Source organism: Corylus avellana, chromosome ca8 (genome assembly GCF_901000735.1).
Source record: "Corylus avellana chromosome ca8, CavTom2PMs-1.0".
Classification (NCBI taxonomy): domain Eukaryota; kingdom Viridiplantae; phylum Streptophyta; class Magnoliopsida; order Fagales; family Betulaceae; genus Corylus; species Corylus avellana.
Genome location: NC_081548.1, coordinates 21838932 through 21862394, shown reverse-complemented (window position 1 = coordinate 21862394; position 23463 = coordinate 21838932). Strand labels below are relative to the sequence as shown.

Genomic DNA, 23463 nt, shown 5'->3' with positions numbered 1-23463 from the left:
GTTCTGACTCTCTTTCATCATGTCAACCACGTATTGGACCTACATGTATATAATATATTTACAATTCATTTTATTGCTATTTTCTCCTCCATTGTCTATAATTGGATTGATTAAGATGAGGTATCATATATAGACGATCAACACTTTAGACTCACGATGAATCTTTCATGATAGGAGTGATCATAAGTACCATTAGACCCGCTAATAATCTCTCATGATAGGAGTGATCGAGATGAAAAAAGGAGATTTGTTTGTAGTTTTTGACGTAGGTACGTTGATTTAATTGCCATAATATAGAAAATGTAACTTCGAGGGTTTTTAACAACGTATGATTAGAAATGGGATCGGCAACACTTGTGTTTGCTTTTACCTAGCCAATTTTTTTGGCAGCCCTGCGCAGAGCTTAGCCGCCTAAGTTCTGCAAAATTCAATAACCCACATAAGTAAGCCTCTCTTATCAATTTATGTGCCACCACAGAAAGACAAAAGGTTAATATATATATATACCGAAAACATTAACCCGAATGTTAATTTGATTAACCAGGATGTTAAAAGCAAAACCAAGGAGAACAAACTTTCCAAAGAAATTTCAAAATCCAAAGGAACTAGCATGTTTTTCTCAATTCATTTGCTATATTGCTGAAAAGAAAAAGAAAAGGAAAACTTGTCCTGGCAGGGCAAGTAAAGTTACTGATATTTAATTGTATCTAATAATTTTTTGTCCGTTCATCCATATACCAGCAATAGTTAACATAGGGTCACAATTCTATTCACAGCACAGCAATCAATTCCTAGAGTAAGAGAGAAGACGAACAGTAAAAGAAACAGAAAATTCACCTCCGGTCCTACTTACAAAGGGGGAGACCTTTGATGTTCTATCCTACGAGTGTTGAGATTTCATTCCCCTTCAAGGGGTGGAGTAAGCCGCGGCCTTTTTGCAGCCTGTTCCCCATCTGACTCTGCAATCTGATCATCACCAATCATCAGCACATTATCACAAGCAACCTCCCCATTATCTATATCATCATGCAATGATACTGAATTTTCTTCATGGATGGGAAGCTGATCATTGTTTCCATTACCATCACCCATCTTATCAGGGTCGCTGTTATCTTCAACAGCAGAAGCATCCAGCAAATTGCTGGCAGCAGAAACATGGGTTTCTGTCAAACACTCGATGTTTTCTGTTGGTGATGATTTTCGTTCATCTGTTTCTTCTTTTTGACTTGTACCCACATCTTCTCCATCAGGGCAATTTTCAATGAACCCTATTTCTATATCATCAGAGGCATAATTTGATGTTTCGGGGGATGAGTCAACATCGTCATGCACTGCATCCACAGAGATCCCTAAGTTATAAGAAGTTTCAGCTATAAAATCTCTCGATGAATATGCAATGCTGGTTGCTTGAGGCGTGATGCCAATCATTTGCTGAATACCAGTATCACCAGAGGGCAAATACCCAAAACGGTCACCGTTTTCTACATCTTCCTATGATGAAACAAAAAGACAAGGCATTAGAAGTGCAAGTATTGCAGTCAATTTCAAAAGAATTTAGAATTACATGGCTTCTTACAATATGGAGTTAAATCTTGTGTGGGGGACAGGGGGCTGATGTGAGTTAAATGTTATTATACTGAACTGAAATTGTGACTTGTAAGCTGCATAAATATAAAATAATAATAGTAACTTCTAATGAATTCTTTTTTGTTTATAATAAAAACGAAATATCATTAAAAGTGCAACTCAAGTACATAAGGAATAGTATACAGAAAAAATGCCTAGCTAGAAAGAGAGAACAAGTCAAGAAAATCATTAAGACTAATTAAATTGAGATCGAAAGCAGTTGTTCAGTGAGAAAATGTTTTGAAAAAGAAAGACTTGAATTACACTAGCGTCCTCTCACGGTCTTCAAAATTTATATCATTTCTTTCCCTCCAAAGACGTCACAAAAGGCGGAATGAAACCACCCTCCAAACTAGTGTGCTTTGAGGACTGCTTTCCAAACCTCTCCATCAAGCAAAAAGGTCTACTACTCTTTTAGGCATGATGCAAGCCAACCCAACACGACTGAGAAAAAACTCCACTAGGTACTGGCAATCTCACAATAGAGAAGAAGATGATTTACAAGCTCCTCACTCCTCTTAAACATACAACATTAGTCAACCACAATAAAATGTCATTTCCTTAGGCTGCCCATGGCGATGAAATTCCCTAGGGTGGCTGTCCAAGCAAAACAAGCCGCTCTCAAGGGGCCTTATTCCTCCAAATACTCTTCCAAGGGAAGGGGGTGCTATCAAGAGGAATCCCAGCGAAGCTTTCTCTCACGTCCATGCCTCAATCTAAAGGAATAAAAGTAAAAAAATAAAGAAAAGACATCCACCACCCAATCGTGAGCATTTCTGATAAAGCTTACATTCCACTGATGGGTATCACTGGTTAACTCCAAGTAATTTTCCACGGAAACATCCTTTACACAAATCTGGAAAATTATTCTTAAGACCCTAATCCCCATACAACTTGTTATTCAATAATCTAATTTTGGAGTCATTTCCCACCTCAAATCTGACATGACTAGAAAACTTCCCACAACCCCTCCAAATATTTTCCACAATCCCACCCCATATAACCCATAAACCTCATTGCAACACCACGCAGCCCATGAGCTGTCATATTTGGCAACCACCACGCCGCCACAAGGTCTCTCTCTCTCTCACACATAGCTAGATATCGAAGGGCCCCATAGTTATCTAGAACATTCTCTTGTACTACCACGTCGCTAGCTTCAATGGGAACATAGGGAGCAGGTACTACAACGTTGCAGCCACAGTCGCTGTCCTTCTGTACCTGCGATGGTATGACTACAACTGTGCTTGTGTGGCACAAAGGACTTGTCGTGCTTTACCACTATTAACCCAGGGCAATCGACACCCCCGACACAAAAAGTTGCCCGCCCTACCTTACACCTCCGCATAGGATATACTATAAGCGCCTTTCACCTGCAGTTTACCCAATGATGTTGGAGGAGCACCGCCCACGACGTAGGCCAACAAGCCACCATTGGGTCGGCAAAGAAAAGGAGCACTGCTCCCCTCATCGAAAAGCAAGCCAAGAACGGCCACCAGCTTTCTCAAGTCAAAGGCATAGATTCTCCAACCCCTTCTATCACATCCCTCTAGAATTATATGAAACTTTGCTTCCCACCACCCCCGTGCTCCACCACTGCCAAAAACCAGCCAAACCAGTTACTATGTTGTTGTACTAAGTAAGCCTTTAGCCGCCCCTCAGTGATTTTAAAATCTTGAACGACATTTCTTCCTTACCAACTTCTCCAGTGTGTTCAACACACAGCCACAATTTTAATTCAATGATAAAAGAGTTACATGCTTCTTTTTATTTTCAGTCCCATTTTTTTCCATTTTGGGATGCTCAGCGAACAGATGTCCAGTTATTCACTTTCCAAATCGAGAAAACATTAATGTATGCTTTCCTCAACTTTGCGTGCTTATTTTGAAGTGTAATAAACTAAACACCAAATATATAAAAGCAGTGGGTTTTTATTTGCATGTGAAAGTAATAAAAAATGTTCCCTTAGAAAGTTAGATTTACAAAATTGAACAACCAAAGCAATAAACAAGAGTATTTATTAGTTTTATTTCAAGGGTTACTACAAACCAACATTGGCATAGAGAGATACGATTTCCAAAGTATTGGCTAGGAAAGAGCAAAAAAATTCGAAATCAGTTTCCATTCACACATAAGCATGATAAAGCAACATCCAAAAACAGTGAAGCAGCATCAAGTGTAATAACCGACTTTCCCCAAAAAAGAGTAGGTTGTTTTGATCAATTTAACTATGGTCATGCTTTTTAGTTTCAGTATACTTGTAACTGAAAAGAATAGACAATTCTCAATATAACAAAGAAAAGCTAATACCTCTGTTGGTGATATAGCACCATTGAGATGGTAATAAGATGATGGGTGGCCAAAAGATGGATATCGTTCAAGTAATGATCCTGCAGAGGCTCCTGACTCCAGAAACTCTTTGAGAACCAAACCTTCATTGTTAACACACTGGGAACTCATAGAAGATGCTGATAATAGAGTCATCTCAATCCCCTGGCCAACTTGGGAACTAGATATATTGCCTTGCTGAACTATTGCAGGACTGCATCTCTCAGAAAGAAACTCTACACTAGTTTTGTTCTTATGGTACTCTGCAAATTCAGAGGGCTCGTCTTCGTCACTGCAAGCAGCTGAAGAGGCTTCTGAAGAACGACTTTCAAGGAGTTCAAAGATTAACCTCTGGATAAGCGTACGCTTGAGAGAAGCCTCAGCAGGTAGAAACCAATTCACATTAAGCTGGGTAAAGAAAAATGTTATTTTGAATTGTTAACATCTAAAGAATAATACACATGAAAGAGCAATATTCATTAGGTTATAGTATAATTATCAAATTAAACATAGTCCACACAGAACAAAAACAAAGGAAAGGGGGAGGAGCAATGGCAAAATAGAGAAGAAGAGCTAGAGAATAAGAAAATGCAAAAAAAAAAAAAAAAAAAAAAAAAGCCCAAACCAGTTGGGTTAAATTCAAACTGGCATGTACAAGTAACTCAAAAATTGCAATTTGCACAGCAGTCAAAATATGTGCTACAAAGGGTTGCACATCACACGTCAGGGTTTCAAGATATGTAAGACTTTGCACACCTCAATCAAATCCAAGGAAACAAAGAGGAAAAGATACTAAATTGCTCGTGGGACTAAGTGAGCAGACTTACAAACTTGGAGCACTTGATTATTTTGAATGGACTGAAATCAACAGGAGCTTCTGCCAAAAACAGCTCCAGATAGTGAAGCAGAAACAGACCGCAATCAAATGAATTCTCCTGCTGTGGTAGCTGACATGGAATGTGAAAAATGTGACTAGGTAATACATATGCACCGAATATATACTAAGGAAGTGAAAATAAGCAAATATCTTGAGCATAAAAATATTGCATCTACTTCATATTTCTCTCAACTGGTAACTATCATCCAAAAGGGCTTGAATTTTTACATAACTGAAATCCCAAATACAAACAAGCAAAAGAGATGAATAGAAGTCTCAATGTTAACTTCCAAGAAATTTGATTATCTTAATTCTTACATAACTGAACGGATAGTCATCTTATGGAACTAAACAAATAGAATCGAATTGCAGGTGAAGATGCAGATACCAAGAAAATAAACTTACAAAATAGCAAAGCTTTAAATGTGAAAGTTATTCTAGAGCAAACAGGACATAAAAATTCATCCTGATCAATTAAAGTGTCCAAAAGGATATTAATGTGATTGCATTCATGGGATATCTCAGGTACACGCATATCAGGTTCATTGAAACCTAAAGTGCATGTTTTATCTCTCCACCCGCCCACACAAGGAAATAAAAAATAAAATTAAAAAAAGTTAAGTAAAAGAGGCAAGGAAAAACTTTTTTTTTAATAAGTCATTGCAAGTTCATTAAAAAGGGCAAAGGCCCAACCCAAGTACACAAGATGTATACAAGAGAGAGCCAAACTAGGAAAAAGATGTAAACCATATTTCATTTATAATTATTCATGTAAAACCCAAAAACTTATAACTCTTAAGATCTAACAAGCTTCAAGATGCAACACCTCCCAACTCTTGCAATATATCTTGTTTAGGAAAGGCAGTCAACTCAAAACAAAAATATTCACCATCTCCATATGAACATCCATATTGGGCCCAGAAGATCTAGGTTCGTTGTCTACTGGGTTTTATTTTATCAACTATGTAAAAATTCAAGTATTTGGGATTTCATACATTTGATTTAACTCCAATTCTTTGAACAATAGGAAAAAAAAAATTCGTACTCTGATGAAAAAAAATTAACAAAATCAGATATATAGCTCTCAACAAATCAAGCATATCTTAAGTAACTTGATTTATTCAATAAGGTATGAGTTAATTGGGCCCCAGTTACTGTATGACAAGGGTCACTGAACAGCCCCTCCAGAAGAATGCTAATGAATTCAAGCCCTGTCCTACATCTCCATCCTCTTCAGACTATTTGCATGATTATGATTGATAATGAAATAAGAGTTGGTGCTGACTGAAAAACAGAAATCCAAAATAAACAAAAAGATTTCCTTTCGTCCATATTTTCTTTGAAGGTTGATTTACCCACAATTCATAATGCTTTCCATAGCATTGAAAATCTATAGTGACAAACAGAGTCTTCATCACCATTGAAATGGAAAACTTGATTTACCCACAAACAAGTTGATTTGCTCAGTTGGATTCAATAACATCAAAATGGAAGTTTGATAATCAACAACATTGAGTGATTACTTTCTAACGTCACAATATGTACACCTATTATCTTTGAACTTATGAGAAAATCTTAAGTATGAGATTCTACTAAAAGGGATACCCACTTTACATTCATTTGTTTATTTATTCATTTTTTCTTTAGAATGATCCATACTTCATTTTGTTCCTCTTTAAACCCTTTCTAACAAGGGTCAAATCTATAATATTAACACACAGGATTTACCAAGAAGACACTAAACGTTCATATAGGCTTCCAAAGCTCCAAAATCTACACAAAGATTTGATGAAATAATACCTTTTGAATAACCTCTACACCTTACCAATAATGGCTGGCTGATAGAAGCAGATTTACAAGCAATTCTTTTTCAACATGATTCCACTTTAAAGTAGCTAAAAATTGTTAACTAATACTAGAGGCAGTACCTCAAGTGAGACAAACCGCAGGTTAAGGAATTTAGACGAGATATCTTCGCGTGCCTCCTTTTGCCTCTCTTTCCACTCTTCCCACAAATAACTGTCATTTCAATGTTTCAAAGGATGTAATTTTCAAAAGGTATAACAAAACACACCTATAATGATTTTTTTTTTAAAAAAAAAAAAAAAAATCAAGGATAACAAAACACAAAGGATAAATCAAGGATAATTTAAGAACATTAGAGCCATGAGTCCTGCGGGAGACCAAAATGTAGAGTAAACAAGAGAGGAAACTATTAATGCAATGCACAATGTCTAATTTTAGTTATATACTTGCAAACAAAAAATGTGTAATTTCAGATGTCTAATTTTAGTTATTTACTTTTTTTTTTTTTTTAATTTGGCACTGGGTATCCGGAACTTCACTCCGACTAATCCCGGAGGTGCACAAGCCATCAGCAAAGAGTTTCCAGCAAGTACACTTCAGTTAATTCAAGGGGCGAACCCCCAGTCTAATGGCCCAAGAAACGGTTTGTACTCGGTGAGTTTCGAACCTAAGACCTTAAGGAGCATACTCAAAGTCCCAGGTTGTCCAACCACTGAGCCAACCCCTTGTAATTTTAGTTATAAGTTAGGTAGTTAGTACATTCAAACCCCAAATAAATCAAATGCCAACTAAAACGCTATAACCGTCTTGTCTACATCACAAATTATAAACATCTGTCACTGAACCCCCTAAATTTTCTTGTATTAGATCACATGCAATCTGATCATCGATCATTCAATTAAAAATTTCCAAGCACCAAAAAGAAAAACTCTCCAAATATACTAGGCAGTAAAGGAAGACGTGTGACGATTAGCAGACCATAATATCAGAAATAGAAAGAGCTTCCTATATCTCTCATGAGCTCCTATCTAACTCTACAACACTAATTTCATCTACTTGTTAACGGAAGATGACCATACATGACCTAATACAGATTTAGCACAATTTACAAGTTACACGAAGAAACAGATGTAATTAGCCAATACAAAAGTCATGCTTAATAAATAAAATAGGTCCCTGTTGAGTGAGACAAGAAATGTTTTTTCCTACTAAAAATGGAATCAAATAAAGACTGCACGCACTGCTGGAGAAGTCCACGTGCAAATCTATGCACACAAAAGTGATGTAGATGTTTTAATTTGGAATAATTTTTTTTTTAATAAGTAACAGAAATATCATTAAAAAGCACAAAAGGTGAAATTCAAGTACACAAGCATACAAGAGATGAACCAAGCTAGAAAGAGGATTTTGACAACCAAAAAAAAAAATTGTAACATAAATCTCCCAATCTTACAAGAAATTACAATAGAAATAGTATGTGACCTAAGATCCATTAATTGATAACAAAATAACTGATAAAATGCACCGCTACACACAAAAAAAACATGATGTACTAGACCAAATTGGAAAAGGATGATTTAAGTGTAAACAATCTTTTGCAAAAGAGCTTAAAGAAATTGTCAAAGAACATTTTTTTTTTTTTTTGATAAGTAATTGTCAAAGAACATTTTAAGTTGTTAAAGCATTACAATAAGCATTTAAAGGATAATTTGGACTTTTTTTTGGTAGATGGCTGATAATAAATTACCATTTTGTCCTAAATAGCATTGATAATAAATTACTATTTTCTCACATGTAGCCCAAACTTCCCTTCAACAAATGAGACCCAATATGTGGAATGCTTAACTAAAATGGGAGGCACAATGAAGATTAGAGTCTGAACTCAGGATCACAACTCCCATAGCACGATATATTATCACTTGCCCCAAGAACTGAAGTTACTGGGAAAGAATGAATTTAATCATTTAAATTTGTATTCTAATAACAAAAAAATATCGTGCCACCATCTTCGAAGGTTGTACTAGGAACGAACTCTTGTCTTTTATAACTTCAATAATCAAACAGAAAAATAAACAGGTATTTCCTTGTGATGTGCCCTAGGCATATTTGACGAAAATCTTAGCCATGAAATACGAAAACTAATAAATTTACACACTACAGTTTGTTTTAATGCAAAAAAAACATGTTAAAATGTAGCTTCCACTCCAAAATCCATATCTGATGGGCTAGAGTAAAAAGAGGAGCAGAAAAAGTATCTAGTACTGGCCCTAATTGGTCCAAAATAAAATAAGCAATAAGGTTTTAGTAGCCCAAAAATTAGTGATTGAGCAGGATGTCCCACACAAGCTTGATCCAATCAATTTACTTTAAAATCCTTCATTTTCTTAAATATGTGCTCTTCAATTAAAACAAAAAATAACTAAAATAAAATATAATCTGTAACTTAGAAATGTTAGGCTGCCAAAAATCATTTTTAAAAATTGTATATATATATATATATATATATATATATTTGATAAGTAATTCAATCTTATTAGAAATGTATTGCAATTAATTCATCAGTTAAATTCATAATAATTAATTATACTATACAAAACTAATTACAATGTAAAAGTAACTCAAAAACAGATTTTTATAAGCACTTTTTTCTTTAAAAAGAATTATGTCACATGCAAGCACAACTGTGGTTTTGACCATTTAATAGATAAGAAGCAAAATATTTAAAAATAAAGTGACATACTTGCACAAAACATGGGGCAACTGCATACAAAGACAACAATATATAAAGCGATATGGAACGACACAGAAAGGAATGAACAGTTTCACATAATGTGTGGCACACCTTCGAAAAACAAGCTAAATCTGTCAGGAAACAGAAACATGTAAACTTCAAAAATTCAAGAATACCTTTGAATAAGACTTTTGATACCCGTATGACTTCCTTTGATAGAATCCATATGCAATATGCATGGTACTTTATGTGACTTGTCCAATTCTTCATCTGAAATATGCCAAAATAACAAATGGAGGGAAGATTCACAACAAAAAAAGGTAGCACATTCCAATAAAACGTACCCTTTAATCTAGCCACTTCACCAGGATGACATATGACTATTAGGCTCCAATGTAGACTGTCATCAGAATGCAGAGACAGTTCATATCAGTGCTCCAAATTTAACTAAAGCCTACTGCAAGAAGCAAAATGTTTACTCAGAAAATCTTACTTGAAGTTTACAGGAATGAAGATGTAATCTTTCTCAAAAATATCAACTTTCCTTGTCCATTTACGAACACGTAGAAAAGCAGCCCTACCATCAGAAGCACTTGTTGGATCTTTGTCCATGTCAGCCAGCTTCCGAAAGAAAAAACTATTAAAAAAGTGGAAACGGTGCCTTTTCTCAGGTTGAATCTGATTCTTCAGATACCTGCCAATCAATTAAGATTTTAAATGGCCAATGGCTTTTTAAGTCAAATGCCACATCCACCCTCCTGAAAAGAACATGGTGATGGCTGAGGTATTGGGCTCAAGTCCCATGGAGTGCACGAGTTACTTTAAAAGAACAAAAAACGAAAAGCATTTTAAAACAGGTACATTTTAAATGCAGGAACAAAAATCAAACAATACAAACAATGATGGGTAAAGCTTCATTAGTAACTAAGCTATGCTTAGTTCCAGTTTAAAAGCTAAGCCAATGGATATAGATCATAACTGCAACCACGGCCAGCGTCAAAGAGAACCAACCATTTTTGACAAACACAAGTGAAAGAAATTGATAGGTCATAACCAAAAGAAAAACAATAATGCATGCATATGACTTACTTGATGTAAAAGTCGATTATTGTATCATTTATGAATGTATCTGGTCGTAATAGATCAACATCTCTCTTACTGATGGAAACAGCATCAGAATCCCCTTTTGGATAGATAACATCTTCAAAAGGCTCATCGAAACTGTATGCATACATCTGACAGCTATTGAGTAAACAAAATACAGTACAAAACCACAAAAAGTGCACCAAAGCATATCTGTACATATCAAGTTCAACAAGAGTAACCACTAGGCAGTACAACTTGAACAGTTTGAAAAAGACAGCATTTCTCTACAAATAAAGGAATGAAATTTCTGCTATGAGTGCACATAAAAAATGACGCTATTATCTAATATAAAGAAAATCTAAATTTTCTGATGAGGGTAACTTCTCCCCAAGCGGGAGTATAACCACTAATATACTAATCTCTTTCAGTTTGCTAACAGTTTAGCCTTTTTACAGCATATCTCAAAAAACAAAACAAAAAGAGTGAAACCCATTCTGACAGTTTTTTTTTTGATAAGTAAGAGTGAAACCCATTCTGACAGTTATAAGTGATCCCCTGTGTTCAGTGTTAATATTTTCTCATCATTAATAATTTTTTAATACGTAATTGAAATATCATTAAAAGCGCAAAAGGTGAAACTTAAGTACACCGGGAGTATACAAGAAAAACACCTAGCTAGCAATAGAAAACAAAAAAGTTAAGAAATTCGTAAAAAATAAACAAATTAAGATCTAAAGCAGATGTCGAGTGGTAAAGAGTTACTAATAATTTAATCAATTAGAAAGATCTACATGGGCATTTTGTGCACAGTTCGACTATTGGTGCAAACTACGACATGCATGCTTCAACTTTGAAAGTATGGATCACAACTAGTAACATGAAAAGGGAAAAATAAAATGTACAATTTCTAACTCACTCATCCTAGGAGTGAAAGCCATAAACTTAAGACCAACTTGATTTCAAACCAAATCTAAGTTATTCACAGAACAAAGAAAAAAAAAATCAGTCTTTATTTCAAATTGATAAATCATTAGCACAACGCACCAGAAGGACACATTCCATACTTGAAAAGAGCAAAAGAACACAAGGAACATAAGAGAAAAGAGGAACTCCCGAAAGACAGATGACAGATGACGAAATAGCAGGGCAACAAAAAGAGCTTTATGAAGCCCAACCATCAAAGTTTACATCTTCACAGTTCCATTAAAGAGAGATATAAATCACTTTCACTCACTTTGGAAAATAACGCCTCCGTCCAAGTAAATCATTCCCATCCATTTCCAAGTCAGAACTACAAGAAAATGACGAAGTTATCTTCCAATAGAGTAGAGCAAGTGAAGATTAAGTTTAGAAAAACAACACAGTTATGAAGAGATGAAAAACCAGCAATTTTGCTTCCAGCCAGCATTTATGACACTTGCAAAAATATCAAAGCAGACGAAGAGAGAAACATACAAACCACAAGTCCACTGATTTAATAAAGCATGGTGTAACAGCTAACTAAAAGTCTAAAATGCGAGTGATTAGCATGCTGTTTTGAAATTCTACCTTCAAAAAAAAAAACTGCAACCGGTACCCCTTAGATGTCAATAAGTGAACTCCAGCACTGCTCTAAATGCAGCACCTGTCTAAGCCATGCACCTTAGAATAGTAGTGTTTTTACTTTTCATTGAGAAGTGGAACATCTTCTTCTTCATTGTGAGGTAGCTTCTGCTTTGTGGAGTGTCATCTTTAGTCGTTTTGGGATGTCTTGGGTTATGCCTAGACGGATTTTCAATTTGTTTGCCTATTGGTGGTCTTCTGTAAGGCGGAGGAGTGTTGCGGTCTGAAAGATGGTGCCTACTTGCCTCTTTTGGTGTTTATGGAGGGAAATGAACAATAGGTGCTTTGTGGACTTGGAGAGGTCCTCGGAGGACATTTTACCCTCTTTTTTTCATACATTGTATCTTTGGACTATAGCGTTTGTGTCCCCATTGTCGATTAGTTAGGATGATTTTCTTGTTCGCGTTTCCCTTTCTAGTTAGGTGATTCTTTTTGTATACTTCCTATGTACTTAGGGGCGCCTTAACACTTTTTTATAATATTTTCTATTACTTATCAAAAAAAGCTTATATAAAAAAGTGTTTTTATTTCATTTTTTCACCATTTGTTTTCTTCTTCCCCAACCACACCAGGAAAAAAAAAAAAAGAGGAGGCAAGTTCAAATGCTAGATAAATGTCCTGATGTATGGATCTTTGTGATACCTTGAAAAAAAACAAGAAAAACAACCAAGCAGTAGGCTGCTCAACCAGAAAACCAATATGTGTTGCACATCCAATGGCCCTAAATGCTTCTAAGCAGCTGTACTTCTAAATTCAGTAAAAATGCTGAATTTAGAATACTTCTGCATCAACTTACTTTGAAGAGAGACATTATGTGACCTGTTATTGTACTTCGAGGGTGCTTTAACCATGCCAGTAACAGAACTTGGAGAAACTGTGAAGTCTGAATTATATAACCCACATTCTATTGATATGATTGAAATAACTTCCAAGTAGTGATTTGATACAGACATGGCCAAAGTCCAAAGGTTATCAAGCCCAGCCAAGATAAGAAAGTCGAAATCTCCTTCTAATATACTAGCCTATGCCAAAACCACCAAATAAACAAAAAACAAAAAGATTGCATTCCTAGTGGCAATGGGGATGACAGGGAGACAGGGTTAACTTCTGATACTCTTTCCCTGATCATTGGTGTATGGGAATGAGAAATATACGCAAACATGCACATACACTACATATGATCATAAAATACCAGAATGAACTGTGACAAATATGCAAGGCATACTTGGTAATATTAGCATTAAAATTTTGCAAAATTTGAGCCTTGTTGTACACTTATACTTTACTCCGCAAAGCATTGTACAAATGCCTTTTCCCATTCATCTTGATATTAGATGTAACACCCCACTCCATTGACACACAATATTGTCCGCTTTTGGCTGCCCCGAACCAGACTTCTCAGGAGGTCACCCATCCTGGTACTACTCTCGCAAAAGCACGCTTAACTGCGGAGTTCTAATGGGTTCATGACCATCACGGCTTTAAAACGCGTTGTTGTCATTAAGGGTGTAAGTATACATTTAAGTATATCCTTATCTCAATACCTAGGCGATGTGGGACGCCACAATCACCCCCTCTAAGGACCCAGCGTCCCCGCTAGTGACCCTCATAGGATTAGCCCATTCTTGGCATCCCAGCAAGTGGGCCTAGCGACCTTCATGGGCATGTGCACGCTCCCCTCATATCAGGATGGGCAATGGCTCCGATACCATTTTCTACTTACTGGGCAAAAGATGCTATGTTTTAAGGTTAAAAATATGTTTTGTGATACTTTGTCAAATTTAATGATGTTTCATGAAATATTTGATGAAAGGTTTTTATGAGCTTTATGAGTTTACAAGATAAAATGATGATTATGTCATGAGTATGATTCTATGAAATGATTTATAAATAGCATATGAGCATTTATGGCATGAGCATGAGCATGGATGTTATGAGGAGATGATGTTATGTATATATATATGGCGAATGATGTGAAGGAGATGATGTTATATTATGTATTTATGTATGACGGATGATATGAAGGAGATGATGTTATATATGTATATGTATGGATGATATAAAAGAGATGATGTTGCATGAGCATGCATTGCATACGATTTATGATGCTTGCATATGATGATTTTTATAGTAGGCGTATCAGTATGCCTATGCGCAAGAGATGCAACTATGCATAATGTATATTGATATGAATGGTTGCATATGATGATTTTTATACTAGGCGTATCCGTATACCTATGCGCAGAAGATGCAACTGCGCATAATGCATATTGATATGAATGGTTGCATAAGATGATATATGAAAACTTTCAATATGTTTTATTGATTTGTGTTCATCCAAAATAGTGAGCGCACGCCTGTAGGTGTAACTATGCTGTATGATTTGTAAAGTTAGATGGGGTAGTATACGCATGTTTCGAGAGAGGAAGATCGGGCTTATGTATACTCTCACAGCTGATTTAGTATGTTTTCAAATTATGGTTATTTTGGGAAAGCCTAGTGAGTTCTGTACTGCTGAGCGTCTCTATTTTTATGGAGATGGCGGGCTCATAAATCCGCCTGCATCATGGGTGGTGGTGATTCCCGTGGTACATACGATGTTGTTAATATTGATGCAGGTGTAGGGACTATAGATGATGACCTAGTGACTGTATCTGGGTTTCTATGATGTTGAGGCCTAGATGCGTCGGATGTTTATTTTGTTGAACTAGTTGACAGTTCCCTTTTGTATAAGCATTCATGTATATGCTTAGACATCAATTTTTGTATATGGCTCGTGTCGCATGTGACACTTTTGTATAGCCATTCTTTTGTATGTAAAACTTTATTCACATAGATGTATTTGTCAACTCGAATGTATTATGTAGGTCTAATGTTATTTATTTTCAGCTGCAAAGATATGAACTCTGATGAATCATGGATGATGCATGTACCTCTGTGAGACTTATGATATTGTCAATCAGGTTAATGCAATGGTTCATGGCATACTACGGTATCGCCATGCTACTGTAACCATCCCCTTGTTGTGGGTATATGCTTTTAAAAAAAAAAAAATTAATCACGTTTTATTAAGCGGGTCGTCACAGAATTTGTTATCCATTTGTAACACCTCACCCCAATGACATACAATATTGTCCGCTTTTGGCTCCCCCAAACCAGACTTCCCAGAAGGTCACCCATCCTGGTACTACTCTCGCAAAAGCACGCTTAACTGCAGAGTTCTGATGGGTTCATGACCATCACGGCTTTAAAACGTGTTGTTGTCATTAAGGGTATAAGTATACATTTAAGTATATCCCCATCTCCATAACCAGGCAATGTGGGACGCCACATTAGATTACATCTAGAGGGTATATTCTTCAATTTTTTTTTTTTTTGATAAATAATGTAATGTAAATTTCACAAAGCCCACTCAAATTTTCAAGGTAAAGACAATTACATTAAAATACCTCCCAACGCAAATTGAATGTTGACATATCCGGTATCATTGACATTTAAGACCCAACCAAGACCAGATGGAGCATGTCAAATGTACAACCAAATTTTTTGCTCATAACTGAAAACTAAATAATTCCTAACCCATATGACTTCCTAGTCTAACCAAGCAAATATACAGCACATATATTAATTGTTTATCTTACAAATAGGATTTTTTAAAGTAAACACAATTTATTAAAAAGCACAAAAGACGCACCCAAGTACATAAGAAATATATACCGCTCTCAATACAAAACTCATTCAAATTTCATTGTGGGATGCAAGACATTCCAAGTTTGGAGAATAGCATTGTTCAATCTTTTTTCTTTTGATTTGATAAGTTAGGAAAATCCAGTATTGAACAACAGCTTTATTTAGCTAGACAGACTATACACTTTTTGATTTTCACCAGAAATAAGAAACATTATTAGGTTATGAACAAAGATACAATAAAAAAATAAAATAAATTGCACGAATTAATTAAGGAAATTTAAAAACTTACTCAAGCACAAGATCCCACATAGCCAAGTATTTCATATGCAAAGAGGTTATCGCTTTCTGTTTGTGGGACCAATTAGGGTCGACAACTGCAATCTTCAACTCCTCAATGCCTAGAAATTGAGGTAAATGCAGGTAACCAGCAAAATGAGAACCTACTATTAGCTTAACACTGAAGTCCTAACAATTCTTAAAGCATAAAACTGAGCTAATAAAGTTTTGAAAAAGAATATTAAACCACATCTTATTTCACGAGAATTGAGTTCATACATTTTTTTAGACCAAAAAGAAGCAAGGATCATATCTTATAATTGGGTATATTTTTGCAAAAAAAAAATTATTGTTAAACATATAAATATGAATAACAATAAAAGCCTTAACAATACCAAGGATATAGATTACCTATCAGTATTCACTTCCTACCATCCTATTACATACTAATAAACTAACATTTTTTTAAAAAAAATAAATAAATAAATATCATTGCAATGTGCCCATTTCATCCTCCTCACATTTTACTACATTTTATTGTCAATGTATGAATCACATTGGGTTGGTGCCCTATACCCATTTCTTCCCTCATAGCTTAAATGTCATTGAAAGGGAATTCACTGCATGGACAAAAACTGGAGAGAGGTAAGCTAAAAACAGAAAACATGAGAGTTTGGCTTAGTTTGTTTAAACTAATAAAACATTTGATAATTTTCCCAAAATAAATGTTGTTCAAAATTTGATAACATAATATTTCATGGCATACAACATGACGTGCTAATCAAACATGAACAAGAATAAGCATCAATTTAGTAATTTATTTCAATGAACTGACCTGAAGTGCTACATACATTATTGGCTTGAACTGTATCCTTTGCTATTACATGGAGCTTTATAATGACAGTCTCAACCTGAATGTAGTCAACAAAAGAAAGTATAGAACTTCAAAACCAAACATATATGACTATCAGCAAACATCGCAATAGGAGCATCAGAACGCACTTTTCGCATCCACTGGCACCTAATGTCGACAAGATCGTCGATGCCCCATTCAAATTCAAAGCTTCCTTCATTTCCATGTGGAGTTGAACCACTGATTTTGATACAACCGCGTGAAAAACTTAACTGGGGGCTTGTACAATAAATATCTCGATATACAACATAATCGGGACAAAGCACAACCTCCATATTTACGTCATCCTGTAGATTTCAAACAGGATAAACAGTCGCAATTCAAAAGGCCTTCAGACCACTAAAATAGAAATACCAGAGAAAACGTGCCAAAAGTTAACGATGATAATGCTAAGAAGTATCTAGCAAGTTAAAATAGGTATAGAGAGTAAGTACACTTCCTATTAGCAAACAGTTAGCACCTTCAAACAATTTTAGATTATTCAAATAGAATTAGCAACAAGTAGATAGCAGCTAACACCTTCAGATTGGAAGCAAACCATTTTATCCTGAACCCAGACTGGCCACAAGGTTGAACCAAATGTGGTCACAACTGAACTAAGTCAAACAATTCCATTGAATTGAGTATGATTGCATGTGTGATAGCATCTACTATACCAGGAATATAAATGTAACTAATAAATCCATTTATTATAAGTGCAATAAGCATGACTTTTTTTCTTTTTTCTTTTCGATAAGAGCAATAAGCATTACTAGATGAACAGTTTTTTTTATAAATATTAAAGTAATGATTAAGTGAATAAATTTATCTCTTTCTATCAGCTTAAGTTTTTTGGACAAATGGTAATTTAACATGGTATCAGAGCCAAAGATCCTGAGTTCGAACCTTGATTCTGTCAAATGACCCCTCATTTAAATTAAATATTTCACGTGTTGGACCTCCCCTATTAAAAGGGAGTTTGAGCCCACACGTGAGGGGGAATGTTAAAGTAATAATTAAGTGATTAAATTTATCTCTTCCTATCAGTTTAAACTTTTGGGACAAATGGTAATTTAACGATAAGAAATCAAAATATCATTAAATGTGTAAAGCACCCCCACACAGGAAGTATAAAATAAAATCAAGAAAATCATTACTAGATGAACAGTGGGGAACAAATAGTGGGCAACTTTTTTTTTCTTTTTCATAAGTCATTAAAAGCACCAAGCATAAGCTGTATACATATGACAATGTAGACAAAATTACCACAAGTGCAAAGTGGCTTTCAAAAGCATTACATTATCTATCAAAAGCAGGAGGGAATGACAGTACGAAAATACTTGACATAGCCAAGCAACAAATAATGCCTCAATAGAAATTCGGAATTTAGGTGGCAAAGACAATATAATCAAATAATACTGGACAGTGTCTTTCAAGTTTGCCGTGAAAGGTCAGAAAAATTCCGCTCAATCTCTACTTCAGTAATCCCAATATTTCTCAGTATATCAAAAGAAAAGATAATTACCATTTCCATGTCGCCGAAGCAATGATCCGATGCACAACCATTCAATGAAACTGAAGTTATACAACAGATAGTAAGAAGATGAAGGTGCTCCACATAAATGCAAAGCATACAATGCAGATAATAAGTAATAAGGTTCCTCTGAGAAATACCATCTTCTGCAATTTCAGAAGTAGGACTTGATGGAGCATTCCCATTCAGGCTCTCATCAGCATCTGAGACCACATCAACATGCTCATTCTGCAAAAATTCCAAACAATGTAAGCGTAACTTTGAATATTAATTTCTGCATTCATGGAGTTAATTAGTAAAGATATGAAAGTCAAAATACACTGAATGGAGTCTTCAAAAGGGGATAATCTGTCTGGCCTTTCCCTTGAGGCACTTCAAGGCTTGAATCCTTTCTCTCTGGTTCAGAAGGGAAACTTCTGGATTCATTAGTAGCTAGTTTAAAAAGACGTTGTTCATGACTAACATAATAGGAATGCAGGGCAGCATCTGAACCAGAGAACTCTTCTCTGTCAGCAAAGTTCTCTTCCTCTGCGACTAGAGGGGTATGTGAACTAGCATTGTCATGACTATGGTCACAGTCAGCTGCATCAACATCTACACAAGGTATACTATCAACTTCTTTTCTTCCAACATCAGTTCCCGGGGCAACTGCAAACATAAATACATGCATTAAGAATACATAAAGATGACATGGATGATAATGCTAAATCAACTCATTTTATAACCAGGTTAGAAAATAAAATAAAATAAAATAAAATAAAAAAATAAAAAATACAGGAATTAATACAAATCTTTCTCTGATTACCTACCAAAAAAATCTGAAAACAGAATTTTTTTTTTTTTTTTTGATAAGTAATGTATATTAAAAAACGGGCACAGGGGCGCAACCCAAGTACACAGGAAAAATCTTAAACAGATATATAATAATGTAATAAGAAGAAAAAACTTAGAAGGCAAGGAAAACCAATTCAAATGTAAGAACAGCTTTAGCACAAGCTTGTAAGTTTGTAGACTGAAGCAAACTTATTATATGATTGCCAGTATCACCTAAATCAAAATAAACAGCCTCCCCAAAAATTATCAAGACCATGTTAGAAGAGCTACAGCAGCTCAGCGTGTACTGGCTAAGTAACTTAATAGTAAAGTTTTAATATTATAAAATCTCATTGGATTAAAACAAATTCTCAAGTAAATATATACCGACTATCAAAGAAATAAAAAAGTACGAAAACCATCAATACAAGATAGATTTTCTTCAGGCATCTTGTTAAACTTCCCTCTAACATAGTGTAGTGCACGCAACACGTGCATTTACTCCACCATGTGTTTGTCTAAATATAACTTACTATTAGGTTCTAGACTCTAAATCCTCCACATAAGACATACTCAAGAAATGGTAGGTCTAGAACTTACAGAAAACTTTATAGACCCCTCCTTGAAAAGAAAAGGACAATGTTTTCCTCCAACCCAGTTTGAAGAAAAACTTTGTCCAAAAGATAATTAATTCAACTCAGTATGCCTTAATCCCAACTAATCATAATCAGTACCATGGTAAGGATCTTTGCTAAGGTCGCCAACCAACCAAAAAAGACCACCATCAACGGAACCTTATTCTGCCAAACGATTTTCCAAGGGAAACGAAAACCATCATGACAACCCATGACATTGCAGAAGGATTTAACACCAAACAACCCTTTTTTAGAAGGGACCCATCATAGCTTGTCCACCCCTTCCCAACTCATTCTCACTAAATACAACACTTTGAAGAACGAGGCAAAGGCTTCTACCTCCCAATCATGAGCCGCTCTAACAAATCACGTTCCACTAAATGGCACCTCCAAAACATTTCATGTGAGCTGCAACAAAAGCATCTTTTGCGCAAGAAAACCCAAATAAAGCTGGAAAGACTTCCTTAAGGGCCATATCCTCGCACAAAAGATCATGCCAAAATCTAACCTTTGAGCTATCTCCCACCTCAAATCGGTATGACTACAAAACATCCTCCAATCCCTCATAATAGTCTTCCATAAACCCACCCTATACACTCCAAAAGGCTCATAAAACACCACCCTCCCCACAAACTTCTATATTTAGAGCCCACCACCACTCTCCACCAAGCCTCTCTCTAAAGCACATAGCGCCAAAGCCATTTACTTAAGAGAGCATAATTGAACCTCGGCAAGTTCCTAAGCCCCAACCCTCTCTCAAATATCGGAGTACAAACCTTGGACCATCTCACTAGGAAATATTCGAACTCTTCACCTAACCCACCCCATAAGAAATCACATTGGAGCTTCTCAATAGGGTTTGCAATACTCTTAGGGAAAGAAAATATGGACATGAAGTACGTAGGTAAGTTGGATAGGGTGCTCTTGATAAGGGTAATCCTACCACCTTTAGACAAATACAAAATTTTCCAAATAGCCAATTGATGTTCTATCTTCTCAATAACACCGTCTCATATATGCTTGGCCTTACAGGATGTCCTAAAGGAAGACCAAGATACTTCAAGGGCAAAGACGCAACGCCACAACCCATAATTCCCGCCAACCCAGCCACATTATCAACATTTCCCACAGGAACCAATTCTGACTTGGCTAAGTTCGTCTTCAAACTTGACACAGCTTCAAAACATAAGAATAAGGTCCGTAAATTGCATAGATGATTTGGCTCAGCCCCACAGAAAACTAAGGTATCCTTGGCAAACATAGGAATAATAATAAAGTCAATCACATACACCCAGCCTTGTTGGAACCATTGACTTCCAGTTCACTCACTTATTATAATACTAATTCTTCCTACATCTCCTAACGAAAATGAGAATGTGTAGTGCGCAAACCATTGGATATCCTTACACCAAACACAGAACGGTTACGATGATCATAGACTACTCTAGTGCGAGTAGAAAGCAAAATAAATTCTGACAGGATAAGCTCTTTTATACTCCTACAATGCATGAAACCCTAAGAAGAACCCACTTCAAACTCGGTTTGAACAAATCCTGTCAATGCGTAAAACAACCGAACCTCTTCTCGTACATGGACAAATAGTTGAAATCGTTAATCACCACCAATCGAAACATGCCTAGTTCCTATTGTGGCGAGAAACTAATGATGTAACGAATTCTTCAATGAGAGAGTCAAGAATCAAATATAGACCAAAATTGAACACGTTCATTATAAGTGTCTCGAGCTCCAAAAATTTAAATAACAAAATAAATCAAAAAATCAAAAATCAAAATCAAAAGCTCCATTTGGTAGCCGGGAAGTGAAGGGAAAAGAGACAGAAATGGAGGGAACGTTACCACATTCGAGAAACTCGTACTTCAACATGGCATGATTATCGAGATTAGAGTTTTTGAATTTCCCGAGGAATTTACCGGCGGCCAATTCAGGAAGCTCATCCTCTTCCTTGAAATCGAAGACGTCGAGAGCTCTACGCGGAGAGCTCTTCATCCCGAGCTTGACAAATTAAGGTTCGGACAAGGGCAAGTTGGAGCGACTCAGTGAATCGGTATCTGGGGTTTTCGAGAATCGGGCAAATCGAGAGATAGAGAGAGAGAGAGAGAGAGATCAGGGGACTTTGAGCGCGTTGAAGAGTGCCCTAATTTTGGTACATGAAACAAATGCTCCAGGAGACTTGCAGGGGAAAAATATTAGAGTCTTGCAGGGGGTTTTAGTGACTAGTCCACGCTCAGTGGCGGAGCGTGCACACACTGATGCGTTGTAAAAGATGTTTTCGCCTTTTCGGTGCTTCGTAAATCGTACTCGTTTTAGGAGAGCGTAGAATTGTGAGATCGTTGATGCCTCTGCTTTTATAAAGTGAACTAAAATACACATTTAAAAGTGGGACGTTCTTAAATCCATACTCTTATTTTTGTTACACTAAAAATTATTATTAAATTTAAAATTTAACTCTAATTGAGATTTTTACTGTTTTAAAATGTAAACTTCAAAGTGTAGGTAACATTTTTCTTTTAGAGATGAATATATATATATATTTTTTTTATAATTTGAGGGTGAATTGTCAATTACACATGAATATGTTAAAATAATAATATAATATAATATGTGCTTCTTATATATTTTTTAATAACTTAAAAGATATCACTTTCAAAAGGCCGGCTCGAAGAAATTTCCTATAAATTAATTTGCAATAAATATGTGTGCCAGTAACATATAGCATTAGTTATTTTATAACTGTGTCCTTTAGAAATTGAGCAAACGAAGGGGGAAAATGGCAGCCCCTTCTTCAACGGTGCCGTATAGGAAAACACTGTACTGAAACAGTGAACGGAAAAACATTATTAATAAAACAAACTGCTAGGAAAGCCCAACTCCTGTTGGGCCCTCATCAGTTAAATTACCTAATGATTTGATCGGTCCATTAAGATGATATTAGTTACAAAGCTAATGACGGGTATGTATATATATATAATGAGGAAAAATCAGATAAACATGGCCAATTTGAAGTTGAGGTTATTTTTCACCCACCCAAAAAAAAAAAAAAGAAAAAAAAAAAAACAGTATTTCCAACCATATCAACCGATGATAAAATGATATGAGAATTTGATAAGACTAAGGATTTGTTTGGAATTGCATTTGAGGTGTCTAAAAGTGCTTTTAACACTCAAAAAGTTCGTTTAAAGAAAAAAAAAATATTCATTTGGTAAAAAAATTAAAAGCACTTTTAAGAATACAAAAGCTTAAAAATTGCCAAAATACACTTTTGGCAAAAGCTTTTGCCCAAAAGACTTTTTTTTGACTTAAAAATTCTATTTTATAAACGCAAGCCTAAACAGGTTCTAACCGGTCATTCGTGGCATGTAAGGTCAATATAATTAGATTTTTAAATTTTTTTTTCTTTGATTTTTTTTTTTTTTTACTTAGTGTGGAAATATGAATGTATATATCATTCATCACCCCCTAATTATGTTACTAAGTTAGTATCCATGAAGTAAAACTTGATCCACCATCCACTAATATAGTGTTGATATTGTACACCTTATGGCATTA

The 23463-nt window shown here is 35.5% G+C and overlaps 1 protein-coding gene across 1 annotated transcript; it reads right to left on the bottom strand.

Moving 5' to 3' along the window:
- Window positions 1-652: 652 nt before the first annotated feature.
- Window positions 653-22182, bottom strand: LOC132189091 (probable ubiquitin-like-specific protease 2B). The gene is made up of 16 exons (XM_059603601.1): window positions 21753-22182; window positions 18768-19096; window positions 18589-18676; window positions 18440-18489; window positions 17025-17222; window positions 16858-16933; window positions 16036-16144; window positions 11689-11745; window positions 10458-10589; window positions 9862-10062; window positions 9713-9768; window positions 9545-9638; window positions 6760-6850; window positions 4782-4901; window positions 3937-4362; window positions 653-1491 (listed from the first exon to the last, which is right to left on the bottom strand). Exons 1-16 carry the CDS (start codon window positions 21901-21903, stop codon window positions 898-900), a joined length of 2772 nt encoding a protein of 923 aa, XP_059459584.1. The 5' UTR covers window positions 21904-22182; the 3' UTR covers window positions 653-897.
- Window positions 22183-23463: the final 1281 nt, after the last annotated feature.

Bases quoted from the DNA above. Each gene is read 5' to 3' on its own strand.
- LOC132189091 (XM_059603601.1), bottom strand. From the start codon at position 21,903: ATGAAGAGCTCTCCGCGTAGAGCTCTCGACGTCTTCGATTTCAAGGAA. The intron at 18,490-18,588 runs GTATTTCTCAGA...GTATAACTTCAG, and splicing joins TTCTGAAATTGCAGAAGATG to TTTCATTGAATGGTTGTGCA. The intron at 10,063-10,457 runs GTAAGTCATATG...ATTGATTGGCAG, and splicing joins ATAATCGACTTTTACATCAA to GTATCTGAAGAATCAGATTC.